The following is a 17,972-nucleotide window of genomic DNA, read 5'->3' on the forward strand; positions in this document are numbered from 1 at the left end:
AACCTTCCTCTGACAAGTCATAGGACACGAGCAGACAGGACAATACATACTCAATATTTTAATAACTACAGCAAAGGCAAGAGATGCACAATTACTGAGTTGCCATAAAGAATTTACTGTGTACGTATGACTTGAGGTATAAACTTCATGTTGTATTTATTTAAAAAAAATAGTGGCTTCCAAAGAGGGATATATTTCTAGCCTAATGACAACAACAAAACCTTTGAACTTTAAAGTTTAAATTTTTCCATTTTTTTATTTTAAATGACCTCCCATTCCAGTACTCCTATCTCTCACTCTCCACTTTTAGCAATCACAGATGTAAAAACAACAACAACAACAACAAAAAAACCCCCTGATTTTGGTACTTATGGAAGCCTTTATGGATAAACTAACTAACATAAGTGAGGAAATAAGAGACCTATTCATTCCTATCTTTTCTATTCCAGACGTAAAACTAAACATGGAAAGGAAGATGAAACAGTCACCAAAAACCTTAGGTTTCTTTTCAACAACTATTCCATTTACTGAAAAGGTTCACTATACAAACCAATTTTAGAATTTAAAGTTCTGGCCTAATGAATAATTATAAGGCAAACATCCATTTTTTAACTAGCATCCAAGTCCAGAAATAGAAGCCAGAATCACAGAAACATAAGTAACCGCTCTTAACATACGCCATCCCTACACCCCTCTTCCATCACTATGGCCATAATGTGCTATGTAAATTTCACAAGTTAATTCACTGAGAATGAAAAGAAATAGTGCCACAGTTGTTCTAAGAGGGAAGTATTTAAAATATGTCTAAAATGTATTAATAGAGAAACTTTATTAATATATAGGACATTTTGTTAAACTTTCCTGTGAAAAATGTCAGCAATAAGTATATCGATTCAGTTAGAATACGAATTATAGAAGTGTTTGAATTTAATTTTGTGGAACACCACCCAGGAGGGCCATAAAACACAGATTATTTGTTCCTAGCACTTCCAACAGCTGGCAGGGAGGAAAACTAATATTAGCATTCAAGATGCAAAAAACACTAAATAACGGCCATTTCAACTCAGTAGCACCTAAATATTTAACTATGAATTACAAAATAACAGGTTGATTTCTGTGATCTTTGCTGGTCTCTGAAAAATTTTTTTAAAAAGCTTAGGCAGTACTCCTTGCTTTTATCCTAAATAAGGATGCTCAAAGGATTACCAGGATTCTGGGTCTCTTACTTCTTGCTCTAAATACTAGCATTTAGGTAATAACTGTAACATGGAACCACACTAAATGACTGTTGATATTAACACCTCCTGTTCTAAAGTAGTATGGGTTACAAAACCTATTACTCACAGAACCAGCCAAAGCAAGGTTTTAAGGAGATAAATGTTAACAGCCCCAAAATCAACTTAACTGTAAAATATTAAAATTGATATGATGTTAAATTTAAACTTCATTTTTTTCCTTAGCAAAACAAGTTACTCAGAGCTGGGTGTGACATTTAAGTAAAGAATTCCCAAACACTGTTAATAAGCAACATTTAAGAGCCCTTTTAAAAGAAGCATTCTTACTCCAAAATGTGGACACAGACAATGCAAAGCAAATAGAATTCATTTATAATTTAAAACCTAGCCAAACAACTGCTTCCCTTGCACTAAAGATCTCTTTTTACTCCTGCAATCCCACCACATATGTATCTAATACTTACTTCTCAATAACCCCTGTAATCCTGGGCAATGTTATCCCTGTGGGCTGTGACATGGTAAAGTTCTATATTAATACCTTTGGAGATTTGAAGGACAGAAAAACACACAACTGTATTAAATATCCAAGGTCTACTGTTAAGTACATTGACAATGTACGAACAGACAGTCATAGGGAAGAACACCCTTAAATCTCTAGACGTGCTTTACACAAAGAGACTTCCTTAAATCTCTAACACTGGAATGGCTAAGCAAATGACATATCATTTGATGGAATATTATGCAACCATTAAGACTAAAATGATAAAGCTATGTAACACAGCTTTATAATATATCATAAAATATTTAAAATATACTTTTATATCTAGATATAACTATAAAAAATAGAGAGAGACAAAAACTTGAAGAAAACAATAAGAAATGAATATTTGGTACAATTGTGAGGACTCCCCCAACCCTCCCGTATGTTTACAAAGTAAATAAAAATCAGAAGGTCAAAAATGCAATGACTCCTCTCTCTAGAGAACTGTAAAACTATCATCAGCACCTTGGTAATCACCTCATATTTATGATCTACACTAAACACACCAAAACTTGCTATATATTACTCTTACAGGAATGTTTCTGGGCAAGGTCACCAGATAAAAGGGAAACAAGGTCCTGTCTGAGTAGAGTGATTAAGAAGAGAGGAAAAGACGACCACTTTACCTCATAGCAAGGTGACAGGGGTATTTTAACCAATGGCATGTTTTACTGCCATCACAAGGTATCAAATGTACCTACCCAAATTAACAACTGTAACTAGTTTAAGGCATGAAAATTACAAAACGCAAATAGACCATCTATATACTATAACTTAAGTGACAAAGATTTTATCAGTTTGGTCAACTTTTCATTGCATCAAAAATTACAACTGTTTAAAAGTGAAAGACATCTAGATACAAAGATATTCTGACATAGCCATAAGGCTTCCATTATTTTATGCCTACCTTTAAACATCATATGGTTCAAAAGCTCAATAAGGTAACCCTGAAATTGACTGGTCCTGCCTCAAGATGCAGAATTAGTATGGATTCTATTAATATGATTATAGAAATTACCCTTCACAGCTAACTTTTTTCAGAAATTAATAAGCTGACCCTAAAATTCACATGAAAGCACAAAAGATCCCAAACTGCCAAAACAAATTGGAAAAAGAACAAAGCTGGAGGACTCATACTTCTCAATTTAAAACTTACTACAAAGCTACAGTAGTCAAGATTGTGTGGAAGTGGCATAAAGGCAGACATATAGAGTGGTGGAATAGAATTGAGAGGCCAGAAATAAACCCTCACATGTATGGTCAATTGGTTTTTGCAGGGTGCCAAGACATTTCAATAGGGATAGAAGTCTTTTCCACAAATGGTGCTGGGACAACCTGATATCCATCCATATAAAAAATAATGAAATCAGACCTCTATCTCACATCATATGTGAAAATTAACACAGAATGGCTACTCACAAGCAAAAAAATAAAACTTGACCCCTAATTCACACCATATACAAAAATCAATTCAAAATAAGTCATGAACCTAAAAGTAAGAGCTAAAACCATAAAATTCTTAGAAGAAAACACAGGAGTAAATGTTTGCAACCTTGGATTAGCTTCTTAGATATGACACCAAAAATAGAAAAAATTAATTTAGGCTTTATCAAAATTAAAAACTTTTGTGCTTCCCAAGACACCACCAGACGTACAGAATGGACTTGAGGACATGGGGAAGGGGAAGGGTAAACTAGGACGAAGTGAGAGTGGCAATATATACTACTAAATGTAAAATAGCTAGTGGGAAGCAGCTGCACAGCACAGGGAGATCAGCTCAGTGCTTTGTGACCACCTAGAGGGGTGGGATAGGGAGGGTGGGAGGGAGGGAGATGCAAGAGGGAAGAGATAGGGAAACATATGTATATGTATAACTGATTCACTTTGTTATAAAGCAGAAACTAACACACCATTGTAAAGCAATTTTACTCCAATAAAGATGTTAAAAAAATTTTTTTTAATTAAAAAAAAAAAGCCATCTGACAGGCAAAGACTTTAAAGCCTGACAATATCAACCAAGCATTGGCCAGGGTGTGAAAAATAAAGTACAACTAACTATCTTGGAGAGTTCTTTGTCGATACCTGGGGAACCTCCAACATGCCTGCCCTACCCTGCAGCCTATCACAAGGGCACAAAGACAGCCATAGGTTGTGTCCATCACAGCACTGCTTGTGACAGCAAAACATTAGAAACTCCCCAACATCCAGCAGTACGGGCACAGGAAGGTAAGCTATTCATACAAGGAATCTAATCAGCATTAAAATGAGACAATTCTGTGTATATTCAGAATCGTTAGATCCCAATGACATACTGCTGAGTAAAAATAAAGCAAGTTACAGAATATTATGTACACTATGATACCATATTCCATCATTTGAAATGCAGAAAACACTGCTATCTCTTGTTAATGGATATGTAGTTAAAATGTAGAAAAAAAAATAACTGCCAAATCAGATGCCACACTTAGGACAACGCTGCCTTCAATGAAGGAGAAAGGGAAAAGAACTTGCAGAGAGAAACAAAGGAGGTTTTAACTATATATATTATTTTTCATTAAAATATTTGGCAGAAATATATCATATCATGATGTTTAAATGTATTAACTCTAGAAGGTGAGTGATAAAAATGGCCAGGTATCAGGCACTGATCTATGCTTTGCATACATCACATCATTTAACCCTCACTACAACTCTCTAAGGGAGATGTACTATTTACCCCCATTTCCCAATGGGGAAACTGATGCACTGAGAGGATGCCTCAGGTTACCCACCCAGGATCCAAACCCAGGCCATGTGGACCCCTATCTGTGCTCCTATCTCTGTGGAATGGACGTGGAGGCACATTGCAAATCTTCCTGATGTTTATGTATGTTCAAACAATGTAATTACAGAAGAAGAGGGAGAAGTGCTACAAGAAAGAGATCTCCAAAGCCCCTGTGTGATGGTTCATTTTGTTTCAACCTGGTTGGGCCACAGTGGCCAGATATTTGATCAGACGTTATCCTGGATGTTTCTGTGAGGATGTTTTACATTTAAATCAATGGATGAGATTTACATTTAAATCAATGGACTCTTAGTAAGGCAGACTGCCCTCCATAAGGTGGATGGGCCTCATCCAATCAGTTGAAGGCCTGGATAGAATGAAAGGCTGACCTACCTCAGCAAAAGAGAATTCTGCCAGCAGGCTGCCTTTGGACATCATCTGCAACATCAGCTCATCCCTGGGTCTCCAGCCTGCCAGCCCATCCTGCAGATTTTAGACTTGCCAGCCCCCCATAATTGTGTGAACCAATTCCTCCTTAAAATCGTCCTCTCTCTCTCCCCCACATATATATATAGATGATAGATAGATATAGATAGATAAATATCTCTCTCTCCCATTGGTGCTGTTTCCCTGACTAATTATTAGTCAGTCTCTAATTACAGAGAAAATGAGCGGCAAGTAGGAAGGGAGGGTGTGTGCAGAGGGACATCAGACTGTGATCGCAGGCAATAGGGGAAGGAACACTAATTGGGTTACACTGTCCTACCAGGGACAAACTATGTCACTTTGGCCAAGAAAGTTCATTTCTAAATCATAACTACTCATTTACGATAGGAATGATAATTATTGTCTTATTTATCTCACAGTTATTTATCTGAAAAAAAGACCAGAGAGGGAAAGGCCACAATTAAAAAAAACATAGGACATGTTTAAAGTTCAATAATTATTCTCTATCAGGTAAGTTAAAGTTGTGTAATATTGAAAATATTTCAATTCAAAACGTTTCCATTTCAAAAATTACTTTCAGTTTCTAGTATTAGTAAATGAATCATATATAACATGGATAATTAAACTGTGGGCAGCAAAATCAAATTATAAAAAAACTTTTAAACAGATTGTATATTAAAGTATCATTCTTTGGGAAGGCTTACTTACCTAGCAAAAGTATACTGGCAGTTTCTTCTAAAACTAAAAATACATTTATCAAACAATTCAACAATCGCTCTCTTGGGGATTTATCCCAGTGAAATAAAAACTTATGTTTATGCAAACAACTGTATACGAAAGTTCACAGCAGCTTTAGTTCTAACAGCTAAAAACTAGAAACAACTCAAATGTCCTGAAATGCATTTACAGTGAAATTATGATACATCAATCTCACAGAACACTACTCAGCAATAAAAAGGAACCAAAAGGCAATATGAAAAGGTTACAAACTATAACCTTTCTGAAGTAACAATATTATGCACAGGGAGAACAGATTAGTGGTTGCCAGAAGTTAGGAAGGAGTTTGTGTGGCTATAATGGGCAGCACCAGTGAGCACTGTGGTGATGGAACAGTTCTGTATCTTGACTGTGGTGGTGGTTACATGAAGACACAGTTACATAACTACACACACAAATGAGTACAGGTATAACTGGTAAAATCTAAATAAGGTCTAGTGTCAGTTTTCTAGTTTTGATATTGTATTATACTTATTTAAGCAATCAACATTGGGGGAGATAGGATGAAGTGCGCACGGGACCTTCCCTGTACATTTCTTTACAATTTCTTGTGAATCTATCATTATATCAAAATAAAGTGTTTTTTTTTTAAGAGGTATACTGCCAGTTTTTCAAAATGGATGATACCTATTCTTCTAACAGTACTATGAAAGTGGTATTCTTACCCATTGCTGATAGCATACTAAACTGCTACAGTCCCTTGAGGAAAAATGATTTTACAGCATAAATCCAGGGCCATAAAAGTTTTGTGCCTTTTGACCTAGCCATCTAACTTCTGGGAATCACCTAAAGAAACAATATTAAATTTGGGAAAACATATACATGTATTTATTCACATACATTATAAAGATGTTACTACAGTGTAATTGAGAAGGGAGTAAAACTTATGCAACCTAAATGTCTGAGAATATGGGAATCATTAAATTCTCAAAATCTAGACATGAAATACTATGCAGCCATTTTATAATACTGAAAATGGTACAACAATACAACAGAAAATGCATATCATGAGAGACTAAAGCAAAATTCAAAATTAGCTGCATATAAAATAACAGGAAATATTTCTCACAAAAATAAAAGATGATAATGGTGTTAGTGTGACAGAATTATACATATTTTTCTCAAACTTTTCCATTAGAGTTGTCATATTAGTTTCACAGTTTAAGAAATAAGCATACTTCTACCTTATCCCAGAAATCAACCAAAGCTGTAAAGTCCCATTTCTTAGAATATGCCACATTGTATTTCAGAATAGCATCCTATGGAAAAAGCATAAACAAAATGTCATGATATAGTAAAGTGAATTATCTATGAACAGCCTGTCTCCTTTATGAACTATTTCCAGTGTATTTCTTAATGTTGGGCAAGCTTCTCCTACCATTAGCTACTCCACATCAGTAACTATGAACAAAAAGAGCGCATACTAATTTATCATTCACTTAAGAAAAATGAGATTAGAAAGCTCAAGTAACAGGGGGAAAAACATAAGTACTCTAAAACATGCTCTGTAAACAGAGGCGATATAATCCAACTGGACAAAAATTGGATCTTAGGGATAAAAAAAGTAAATTTCTTTTTTGTTTGTTTTAATAAGGATCTTTTATTTAAGTAGTCAAATCCAACTTCAGAAGAGAGTAGAGTTCTACCTAAATGGGTGTCCAGTGGGTTTTCCTTTGAATGGAGGGTTGTTTTTTTTTTTTTAATTTTTATTCCGAGAAAATAGACTTTAGAGAGTAGTAGAAACTTACTATCACCCTTACTCAGTTTTACTGGACTTTGTCCCGAACTTAAAGCTGAAGGAGTTGATTAAGTCACCATCTGGGTCCAAATTGGGTCCCCTTTACTGGGAAAGAAGACAAACAAGTTCAAGCAGTACCCCCTTCTGGCTTTGGGGGTAGCCTGGGGAAGAAACCTGAATACACTTTCTTTTTAAAAAAGTAAATATTGTAGTGACTTTGGTCTTCAACAGGGTCACACTACATGTACAGATACACTGCACATCAGCATTAAGATTTCATTAGGAGAGTAAATTAGGAAAAAATATCTAAAAAGGCTCCCTGGGGAAGAGAGCAATAATGAAAAAAAGTGAGAAACATTAGCTTAAAGCCTAAATGGTCTTTTTTCCTTTACTATTAGCTATTTTTATAAGCTACATAAATGGTTATCTTTCCCCATTAGTCCATGTGAAGTACGTATTTTGTAAAAAGTTAGACTAGTGCGCCATCTACTGGTGTAATTTTCAACTGTCTGAACAGGCAGTACTTCCTGGTTACCAGAGTGGGGTAGGCATACAACAATCCATTAGTTATGCAAAAAGAACAATTATTTACAATTATATTTTATCTCATCCTTTAAAATTTCTATTTTTATTATCTTTTATAATATATATTAAATTACTAAAGTAATAAATACATAGAATTTATAAAGAACCATTTATGACTGTAATACACACCCCCAAATTTTTTTTACTGAAGGCATATTAAGTCTGAAAGACACTGTGTTAGATTATTACTATAAACCTTCCAAATTTCCTCAGAATTGATGAAGTCTTAAAAAATTAACACTCTGCCAAAGAGCTTCCTGAAAAAATACTTCATGCCACATAAATTATTACCAAGCAGCTAGGTTAAATAATGAGCCAACAAAATGTCTTGTATCTACTTGGAATAAGAAGATGCCCAAGTTCTGGGGCTTCCCTGGTAGCGCAGTGGTTGAGAATCTGCCCCCCAATGCAGGGGGCACGGGTTCAAGCCCTGGTCTGGGAAGATCCCACATGCCGCAGAGCAACTAAGCCCATGCACCACAACTACTGAGCCTGTGCTCTAGAGCCTGCGAGCCACAACTACTGAGCCCACGTGCCACAAGTACTGAAGCCCGTGCACCTAGAGCCTGTGCTCTGCAATGAGAGAAGCCACCGCAATGAGAAGCCCACGCACCGCAAGAAAGAATAGCCCCCACTCGCCGCAACTAGAGAAAGCCCGCATGCAGCAACGAAGACCGAATGCAGCCAAAAATAAATAAAAAATAAATAAATTTATTAAAAAAAATAGCAATGTCTATCAACGGGTGAATGGACAAACAATGCTTATACTGGAAAAAGCTACTGATACATTCAACAACACGGATGACTCTCAAAGATATTCACCTAAGTGTAAGAAGCCAGACACGTTAGCATACATAACACATCATTCCATTCATATAAAATGTAAACCGATCTATAGTTTAAAAAAAAAAGGAAAAAGAAGAAGCAGATCAATAGTTGCCTGGGGTCAATACAGAAAGAGGAAACTGACTGCAAATGAGTAAGAAGAATCTTTGCAGGGTGACAGGAATGTTCTGTATCTTTTCTGTAGTGGGGGCTTCAAGTGTATATGCAAATGTCAAACCTCATCAAATTACATTCTTTAAAAGGATGTACTTTCTTATATGTAAGTTATTCCTCAAAGTTGGTAAGGAAAAACATTCTAAATAGCATTTATGCGCTAATTCTTTAATGGAGTTGTGTAATTAGCATTAACTCCTAACTAATATTTACTTTTACTTCAGTCTTCAAGTCTCAGAAGTAGTCCACCATGAGATCTCCTATCACCAGAAAAGCTGGATGCTACTCTATACAGTATTCTTAGCTGAGTGACTTTTTTTCAGTTCATAATTCATAATAAGCACAATGAGTTAAAGCAGAAAGAAGTCCATTCTTTACAAAATACCAGACACATCATTCATAGAAATATTACAGTGTAGATCAATTTTTGAGGACACTGTTCCTTTTTTACATTTTTAACATCTCTAATCCCTCTTAATTCAACATCAAATGGCATAAACACAGCAAAAATATTATTATATTCAATAAGAAGGATTTAATGTTTCCCCCTCCCTCTCGTAGTGTTCTTTCAGCAAAGGAAACAATTACCATAAACAGAAGAAAATCTCAGTGGATTACTGTTCTGTTGAATCTACCATAAAATAAACAAGAAAGGGAAATTCAGATTAAAGCAATTACCCCTTCCTAAGGTAATCATGGCACACTAAGGAATTGCTAACAGAGGCAAGCAGCAATGTAATTTAGAACACTATGATTATTCTGCATTTGTGTTTAAAGAAAAAATATGTAAATTCTTAAATAATCCTGTTTGTAAGGCCATAAAGGCCCTAAGTCAGTGTTTTTCAAATGGAGTCTGGATAGTATTCTTGATTGGCCTGCTTGTGTTTGTGAGTATATAATTGTGGTTTTGGAATGAATACAAAGGCCAAAAAACAACACACTGTAGAAATGAAAGCTGGTACTTCAAATACATAAAAATGGTGGAGAGAGAGAGCGATCCTAAGATGCACTGCAGTATAGGAATGCCAAAGTCATAAAAACCTGGACCAAAGTGGTCACCATCATACTTATTCGTAAGCTGATGTTCTGCGTACGGATCCCATCTTTGCCTCTACCAACATCCACCAACTGTTTGTGATTGGTTAAAAAAAAAAAAGTAGTAAATACAAAACAAAGAATGTTTTCTTTATACAGTATTTTTTTTAAGTTGCTCAGCATACTATTTTAAGGCTCAGATCAGTGTTTAAAAATCTGTGCAAAAAGGAAATGCTGATTACAAATTGTTTTGACTGTGATGATGAACACAACTCAAACCATGGGTCATAATGCTTAAAATGGAAAAACATTAAATTGATGTAGCTGGATACTATAAAGAGTTTATATTTAGCTTTACGTTTGTACATACGTAATTAAAATATTAACAATAAGTAAAGTCTGGCAGACCCTGAGAATTTCTCCCATTTAAAAGAAGTAATTACAAGACTGAGAAACACTGTCCCTAAGAAATAAAATTTTCAAAATATATTATGGTACAACTTATCACTGTTTTTCATGTTAAGGAAAAAAAGAGCTAAGGGAAAAAAAAGGAGCTACAGGAAAGGTATAGAAAGTTTAAGAATAACTTGTAAGTATGTAACAGGGAAGAGCCAAATCTGACTACCTGTTGGATCTGTTTCTTTTATTTTAACCTTTGCTTTCCAGCTGCTTTTGTTCACTAAAAGGATACTGTCTATACATAATGGCTGGCTCAGGGAACCGTGCCCCTCTGCCTGAATGTTAAACCAAAGTGCCTTTGTTCAGGGAAGCATCCTGACCCTGTCCACCTGTGAATGTCTGCAAGAAAGAAGAAATTAACACATCTCCTCCCCGAGGCTGGCCATTCCAGGGGATATCTGCAAAACTTATGGCCTTTTTACTATACTTCCTCATCTCCTCCCCCTCTCTGTACTATAAAAGAAACTGACATCCAAATCCCGATAAGATGGTTTTTTTGGAGACATTAGTCTGCCATCTTCTTGGTCTGCCGGCTTTCCGAATAATTCCAAATAAAGTCATATTCCTTGCCTCAACACCTGTCTTCTGATTTATTTGCCTGTCATAAGGCGAGCAGAGTGAGCCTGGACTCGTTAACAATAAATAAATGAAAAAAACAGTATTAAACCTGAGAAAATGTACACAACAAATTAAGTCTCTCAAAGAAAATGAAACCCATTTTCACAGAAGTATAAAAAAATCTGTTTATGGTTATAAAAACTTTAAAAGTTTATATAAGGCTATAGTGCCAAAAATAAACATATACTCTCACTCATATTTTAAATATTAGAAAAAACAATCTAATGGTTGCCCTTACAGTCTTGAATGAAATATTTTTTAAATCAAAAATTGAATTATTGCCGAAATATAAGATTAATAAATTATGAAACTGCTAGAAGCTATATTAAGAGCAATAAAAAGTAGAATGCTTAATGTATACTTTAATCATTAGGAAACCCAGCTTCCCTTCGGGCAAACAATGCTGAAGTCATAATTCTTCCCTGATTTACTTTTAAAGACATTTCAGAAGTATGATAATTCCAAAACAAAAAATAAAAGAGAAGCCAGGACCAAAGGAAACTGGATGGGGAATCAAGAAACAGAAGTCTTATTCCTGGTTCTCCAAATAATTCTTTGTGGCTCCAGGCAAGTCATTTACAACTCTCAATTCTTCTACTCATTTCCTAGTGATGGAGTGTAAACCAAGAATGTCTCTAAAGAGAGTTCCTCAGGAAGCAAGCACTTACCATATAAATAATGCTGTTACCTGAGTCTATTAAAGATCAAAAACTTTCTCTGAGGGAGGACACCAGGGCCCACCTCTAAGAACTACATGTAAGAGACAAGAATAGCAAAAGAACACACCTTCAGGTTTTGGGGTCGACTGAATTTGTTGAGAAGTGCAGTCTGAATGAGCTCCCACCGGCTCCCTGCTGTTCGCTCACCATTCTTTAAGGAAAAGAAAAACATGAGGAAACTATTCCAAGTTCTTTTACATGGTAGAATCAGAAGTCAAAGAGCAAGTATTAAAATACCTTTCAGAGACTAAAAGAACATCAGTTCTGTTCAGTTTTGTTCTTACCTCATCTTCCACAGGGTACAAGTTTTGTTCTGAACAAGGCATCTTAACATGCTTGTTGTCCCACAAATCTTTAAAATGTGTTGGGAAAGGTTTAGGAACTTCTCCTGCTCGCAGAAGATCTACCTGAAATACAAGAAAACTGTAAGTGCATAAAAACTAGGCATATCTCTTATACAAAATAATCCAAAGAAAGCAGCCAAAGCAAATGTTATAAAATACAGAACAGCTCCTAGGCAAGAAATCTCATGTCTTTTTCAGTTGTTCCCACTCCTTACCTCCAGTTAATCAGTTTCCAAGTCACCATGTCCTGGGCATTCTATCTTCATCCCATCCAGCCCCCACCGCCACCCCCATCCTCAATATTCATTGCCTGAATTTCTGGTAACAGCTTTCTATCCCTCTCCCTAACTCCAACTACTCCCAGACACATTGATCCCCCATAAAACCCTTATCCCCACTTGGGAATAACAGTATGTTTCTAAAGTATCCCCAAGCTTCTAATCCTATAATGGCTCCCCTCTGCCTATACTTTGATTCTAAATGATTCCAGTTTTTAACATCCTCTCTTACTGCAAACACTATCTGGGTAAACATCTATTCTGACCTTCAAGACTCAGCTCAATCTTCATTTCCTCGAAGAAGTCTTTAAAAACTTTCTAATAGGCAGTAAGTGTATTCTCTCTTGTTTTATTAGATCATTATCATACTAGAGCACACTTTTTCCCTTCCCCCACTAGCCTCTAAACTTCTTGAGAATAGTAATTATATTAACTTTGTATTTTGAATATTTACAACAGAGCCTGACACGTGTGTTTCTAATACGTATAAGTGTTTACATACATACAGTTGACCCTTGAACAACACGGGTTTGAACTGCATGGGTCCACTTATACAACGATCTTTTTCAATGAATACGTACTACAGTACCACACAATCAGCAGTTGATTGAATCTGTGGTTGTGGAACCTCGGTAGAGGGCCAACTGTAAAGTTATACTTGGATTTTGGACTGCCCAGAGGGTCGGCACCCCTAACCCTCGAGTTGTTCAAGGGTCAACTGTATATGTAAATATACACATATATGTATATGTATGTATGTGTGTATATGTATGCATATATATACACATGCTACTTATAATAAGCATTAAGTAAATGTTTGAGGAAAAAGATACAACAAAATAGCTTTACATTTTGCCTAATCTGGACATTTCATATAAATGGAATCATACAAAATGTGACCTTTTGTGCCGGGCCTCCCACTTAGCATAATGTTTTCAAGGTTCATCCATGCTATAGCATAAATCAGAATTTCACTGTAGATCATCAAATAATCACATAAATAAATATAAAATTTCAACTGTAAGATGGTATAAATGAGAGGTTCATAGTGTCATAAGAACCTTCCTAGATAATTTTAACTTATCTGGTAAGCTTAGGGAAGGCTTCAAGGAAGTAGCAATTGAGCTCAACTCCAAAGGATAAAAAGAAGTAGGAAAAGGCGGAAGAAACGAGAAAAGGGAACAGCCTTGAAAAGGGAAAGCTGCTGTCAAATAGGCAGCTTCCTTAAAAGTCTGCAACCCAAGATAAATAAATTTATAGGCCATTTATACAGATAACCATTAAAACCATGAGTGTGTATAAGACTACCCCGAGAGAGAAGGAGAAGAGAACCTATGAAAAAGCTTTGGGGAACTCCAACGACGTTTAAGGGCCACATATAGAAAAAAAGCTAAAAGGAACATAAGAAGTGGCTTAAGGAGGTAGGAAGAAAATCACGATTATATGGTGTCAAGGAATCCAAAGGATGAGAATATTCCAAGGAGGAAAGAATAAAGAATGGTCAAAAGTGGCTGAGTCATCAATCATGCCAAAAGTATTTTCACCTCCATATGAGGATCCCAAAAGTGATTCTGTAAAGATGTTCCATGTAATCTGAGGTGACAAAAACAGGTACCAGTAGAGGTTCACACATAGGGGAACATATATATAAGGATATGCTTTGGATGTCTGTCTGTCTAAATGTGTGTGTGCGTGTGTGTAGTGCATGCACCTACATGTGTTTGCCTTATGTGTGTACATGTTGGTGTGTGAATGTGTGTGTGCATGCGTGCGTTTACAGATAATCAAGCACTGACTATTATGTCCATGCAATTTCAGATTGCCTTACATTTCTAACGCTAAATATCAGCTTTACTTTATTACTTCACATTCTGTAACTATTAATATCTGGCATCTTAGAAATGTAACTAAGGACTGTCTATTTAATAACTAACTATTAATTATACATATATCATATTACCATATTCAGAAAAAAGAATCTAGAAGAAAATACACCAAATTGTTAAACTCTGGGAATAGGACTGAGAGACACTTGGGTTTTCTGAGGTATACACTTTCACATAACAGTTGTTTTTTTTTTTTTCCCATTGAGCCTATATTACTTTTGTAATAAAATAAAACTTTTATAAATTCATTGGATGTCTAACAATAAATAAACAGTAGTTACAGAGATTAGGTAATGATGGTATAAGATGCTTCAGGTTTCCTTTGTGGGTAGTGGGAGAGAGGAAGCAGGAAAAGTCAAAATATCACTTACTTCCCCCGATCAACCTTTTCTCCAAATCTTCACCATTAACATCTTGTCAGTCATCCAAGTCTTTTCTTAATTTTACACACATTATCAATGGCTCCTTTTCCCTTATCACCCATACTTAAGAATTCACCATGTCCTATCAATATTACCTCAAAACAATGCAACCGTTTATTCTTTTTTATTCCCACGGTTATTACCCCATCTCAGTTATTTCCAAACTTTTAAAAATAGCAAAACTCTTTTTTTCCCTAAGAAATCTGATACAAAATCATTATATTTAAACATAAGCTATTTAAATAAATATAATTTTTACAGTAACTTTACATATTCTAACATCAATAGCAATGAGGTTACTTTAAGGACTATAAAATCTGAAATCAGGAGTTAGGAGATGACAGCTAAAGCTTACATCAACCTACTATTTATATCTCTTATCCAGTATTAAGAAAATCCTATTCACACACCAAAATAGTTGCAAATGGTAACCTTTTTTAACTGATATTTTGATGCTTAAGGAAATTCTTCAAACAGCAGTGGCAAGAGAACCTTGATTCTATGATCTGCATAAAAATGAGTTCTCTTGGTAAAATCTGCTGGTTAAAATATGGTATTAAGCATGTTAAAATTTGAGTGCAGTTGTTAGTTCTTTTACTACAGGTTTTTCATAGCTAAAAATATAATTTAGAAAAGAAACGAGAGTCAATTTCAAAAGAACCCCTGAACCACTTCCATGCAGCACAATTTGATAATTACTGTTTCTTTACTTTCCATCTCTTATCTGAGCTCTTACATTACCTTCCCCTGTTTCCAATGTATCTTCACTTCAGTTTTCCTTACCTATACCTGTCTGATCAATCTTGCTATACACACAGTACAACTATTGTCTACACAGACATTTTAATGAGTTCCAATTCCTACAGACTCAAGTCCAGTTCCTGGCACCTGAAGCCCTCTACAATATGGACCCAATCCACTCTTCAAGTCTTCTCTTCCACCATTTCCCATCCAAATTCTCAGTTCTAGCAAATCAATTGTTTTTCATTTCTAAAACAAATAGTTTTTAACTACACAGCCTTTGCCTATACAGATTATGTATCTGTCTGGAATTCCCTTGCCTTACTAAATGAACTCCACCTCAGAAATTTCTGCTCATCTTTAGGAGCTCAGTCAAACCCCACCACCCTGCTCAATGTTGCTGCTACCTATGTTAATAAATTCTATACTTCAAAATATTTAATCACATGTAGACTAAGTTGTACAAGAAAAGGGATTTTTTTTAAGTAGCCCCTGTGAAATCTAATACAGCATCTGACTAATAAATGGGATGAATATTTAATCCTCTATGGGGTATTTTTGCTTTTTGTTTTGGCCACGCCACACGGCTTGTAGGATCTTAGTTCCCTGACCAGGGATCAAACCCAGGCCCACAGCGGTGAAAGCGCTGAGTCCTAACCATCCTAACCACTGGACCACCAGAGAGTTCCCAAGAGATGAATATTTAAAACTATTCTATGAGTGGTAGAAATCTTCTAAAATTGGATTATGGTGATGGTTGCCTAAGTCTGTAAATTAACTAAATATGGGCTTCCCTGGTGGCACAGTGGTTAAGAATCTGCCTGCCAATGCAGGAGGGACAGGGGTTCGAGCCCTGGTCTGGGAAGATCCCACATGCTGCGGAGCAACTAAACCCATGCACCAAAACTACTGAGCCTGAGCTCTAGAGCCCACGAGTCACAACTACTGAGCTCCTGTGCCACAACTACTAGAGCCCGCGCACCTAGAGCCCGTGCTCCGCAACAAGAGAAGCCACCGCAATGAGAAGCCTGAGCACCACAACAAAGAGTAGTTCCCGCTCACTGCAACTAGAGAAAGTCCATGCGAAGCAACAAAGACCCAATGCAGCCAAAAATAAATAAATAAATAAAATTTTTAAATTAACTAAATATCACTGAATTGAGTACTTAAAATGGGTTAATTTTATATACCTCAATAAAGTTGTTGTTGTTGTTGTTTTTTTAAAAAAAAAAAAGAACCCATGGACAGTGTGAAAGAGGTTACCAGGGGTTAGTTAGGTATGGGAAGTTATTGTTTAGTAGGCAGAGTTTCTGTGTGGGAAGATGAAAAATTTCTGGAAATGAATAGCGGTAATGGTTGCACAACATTGTGAATGGACTGAATGACAATGAAACGTACACTTAAAAATGGTTAAGATGGTATATGTATAACCACAATTTTTTAAAATAAGGTTTGTTTTTAAAATGTTGAGTTTGAGACACCTGTGGGACAGTGATGGAGATGTCTAGAAGAATCTAAAGCTCAGAAAAGAGGGTAAAACTGAAGGATGATTTGAGGATATTGAACCACATACAACTTTGAATTTTAGTACCTAATGTGTAGCGGGTACTCAATAAATATTGTCAATTGAATTTTTTTTTTAATCTAATAAATTTTCTTAAAAATACAGAAAAATTCAATTTTCGCACCAGCTAACAATGATTCATCTTATGGATTTGTTAAGTACCGTGTTAAGTAAGCTATCGTTATATTTCTCCATCCTGTAGAATTCTCAGTACTTTATTTGTTTTTTTTTTTTTTTTTTTTTTTTTTTTTTTTTTTTGCGGTAGGCGGGCCTCTCACTGTTGTGGCCTCTCCCCTTGCGGAGCACAGGCTCCGGAGCGCAGGCTCAGCAGCCATGGCTCACGGGTCTAGCCGCTCTGCGGCATGTGGGATCTTCCCAGACCGGGGCACGAACCCGTGTCTCCTGCATCGGCAGGCGGACTCTCAACCACTGCGCCACCAGGGAAGCCCCTCAGTACTTTATATATGCAGAAAAGAGAAGCACTTTCTATGCTTCCGTCTGTTTTTCACATTTATAAGTATCAGAATAAATTAAGACTTAGCATCTTCTCTCTTTTAGGTAAGAGGTAACACCTACCCGAACAGTCACTGTGTGATTGGCAGATGGTCTCAATGGAGGCAGCCGAATCCCACACCTTGGCATTCTTCTCATCTCCTCAATAGGAGTTCCAAGCCATTTCTTATCTGGAGAAAGGTGAGGTGGAATGTATTTAGGGATCTTCCTTTCTGTTCTTTGATGTTTGATTTCACATTGTTCTTTTCTAAGATCAAAACAAATGTATTCAGTCACAAACCACTTACCGTTTAAATTTACTTAGATA

At 36.0% G+C, this 17,972-nt stretch overlaps 1 protein-coding gene across 1 annotated transcript in view; it reads right to left on the reverse strand.

Annotated features, from left to right (window-relative positions):
• PARG (poly(ADP-ribose) glycohydrolase) overlaps positions 1 to 17,972 on the reverse strand; it is a gene marked incomplete at its 3' end in the record, with an annotated part of 108,883 nt that overhangs the window by 82,016 nt on the left and 8,895 nt on the right. The window contains exons 4-7 of the mRNA XM_079717639.1: positions 17,729 to 17,912; positions 12,202 to 12,324; positions 11,985 to 12,068; positions 6,949 to 7,023 (exon numbers count right to left, since the gene is read on the reverse strand). Coding sequence (XP_079573765.1) covers positions 6,949 to 7,023; positions 11,985 to 12,068; positions 12,202 to 12,324; positions 17,729 to 17,912 — 466 coding nt within the window. The remainder of the gene's footprint in view (positions 1 to 6,948; positions 7,024 to 11,984; positions 12,069 to 12,201; positions 12,325 to 17,728; positions 17,913 to 17,972) is intronic.

This window comes from Hyperoodon ampullatus, assembly GCF_949752795.1.
Source record: "Hyperoodon ampullatus genome assembly, chromosome: 1".
NCBI lineage: Eukaryota > Metazoa > Chordata > Mammalia > Artiodactyla > Ziphiidae > Hyperoodon > Hyperoodon ampullatus.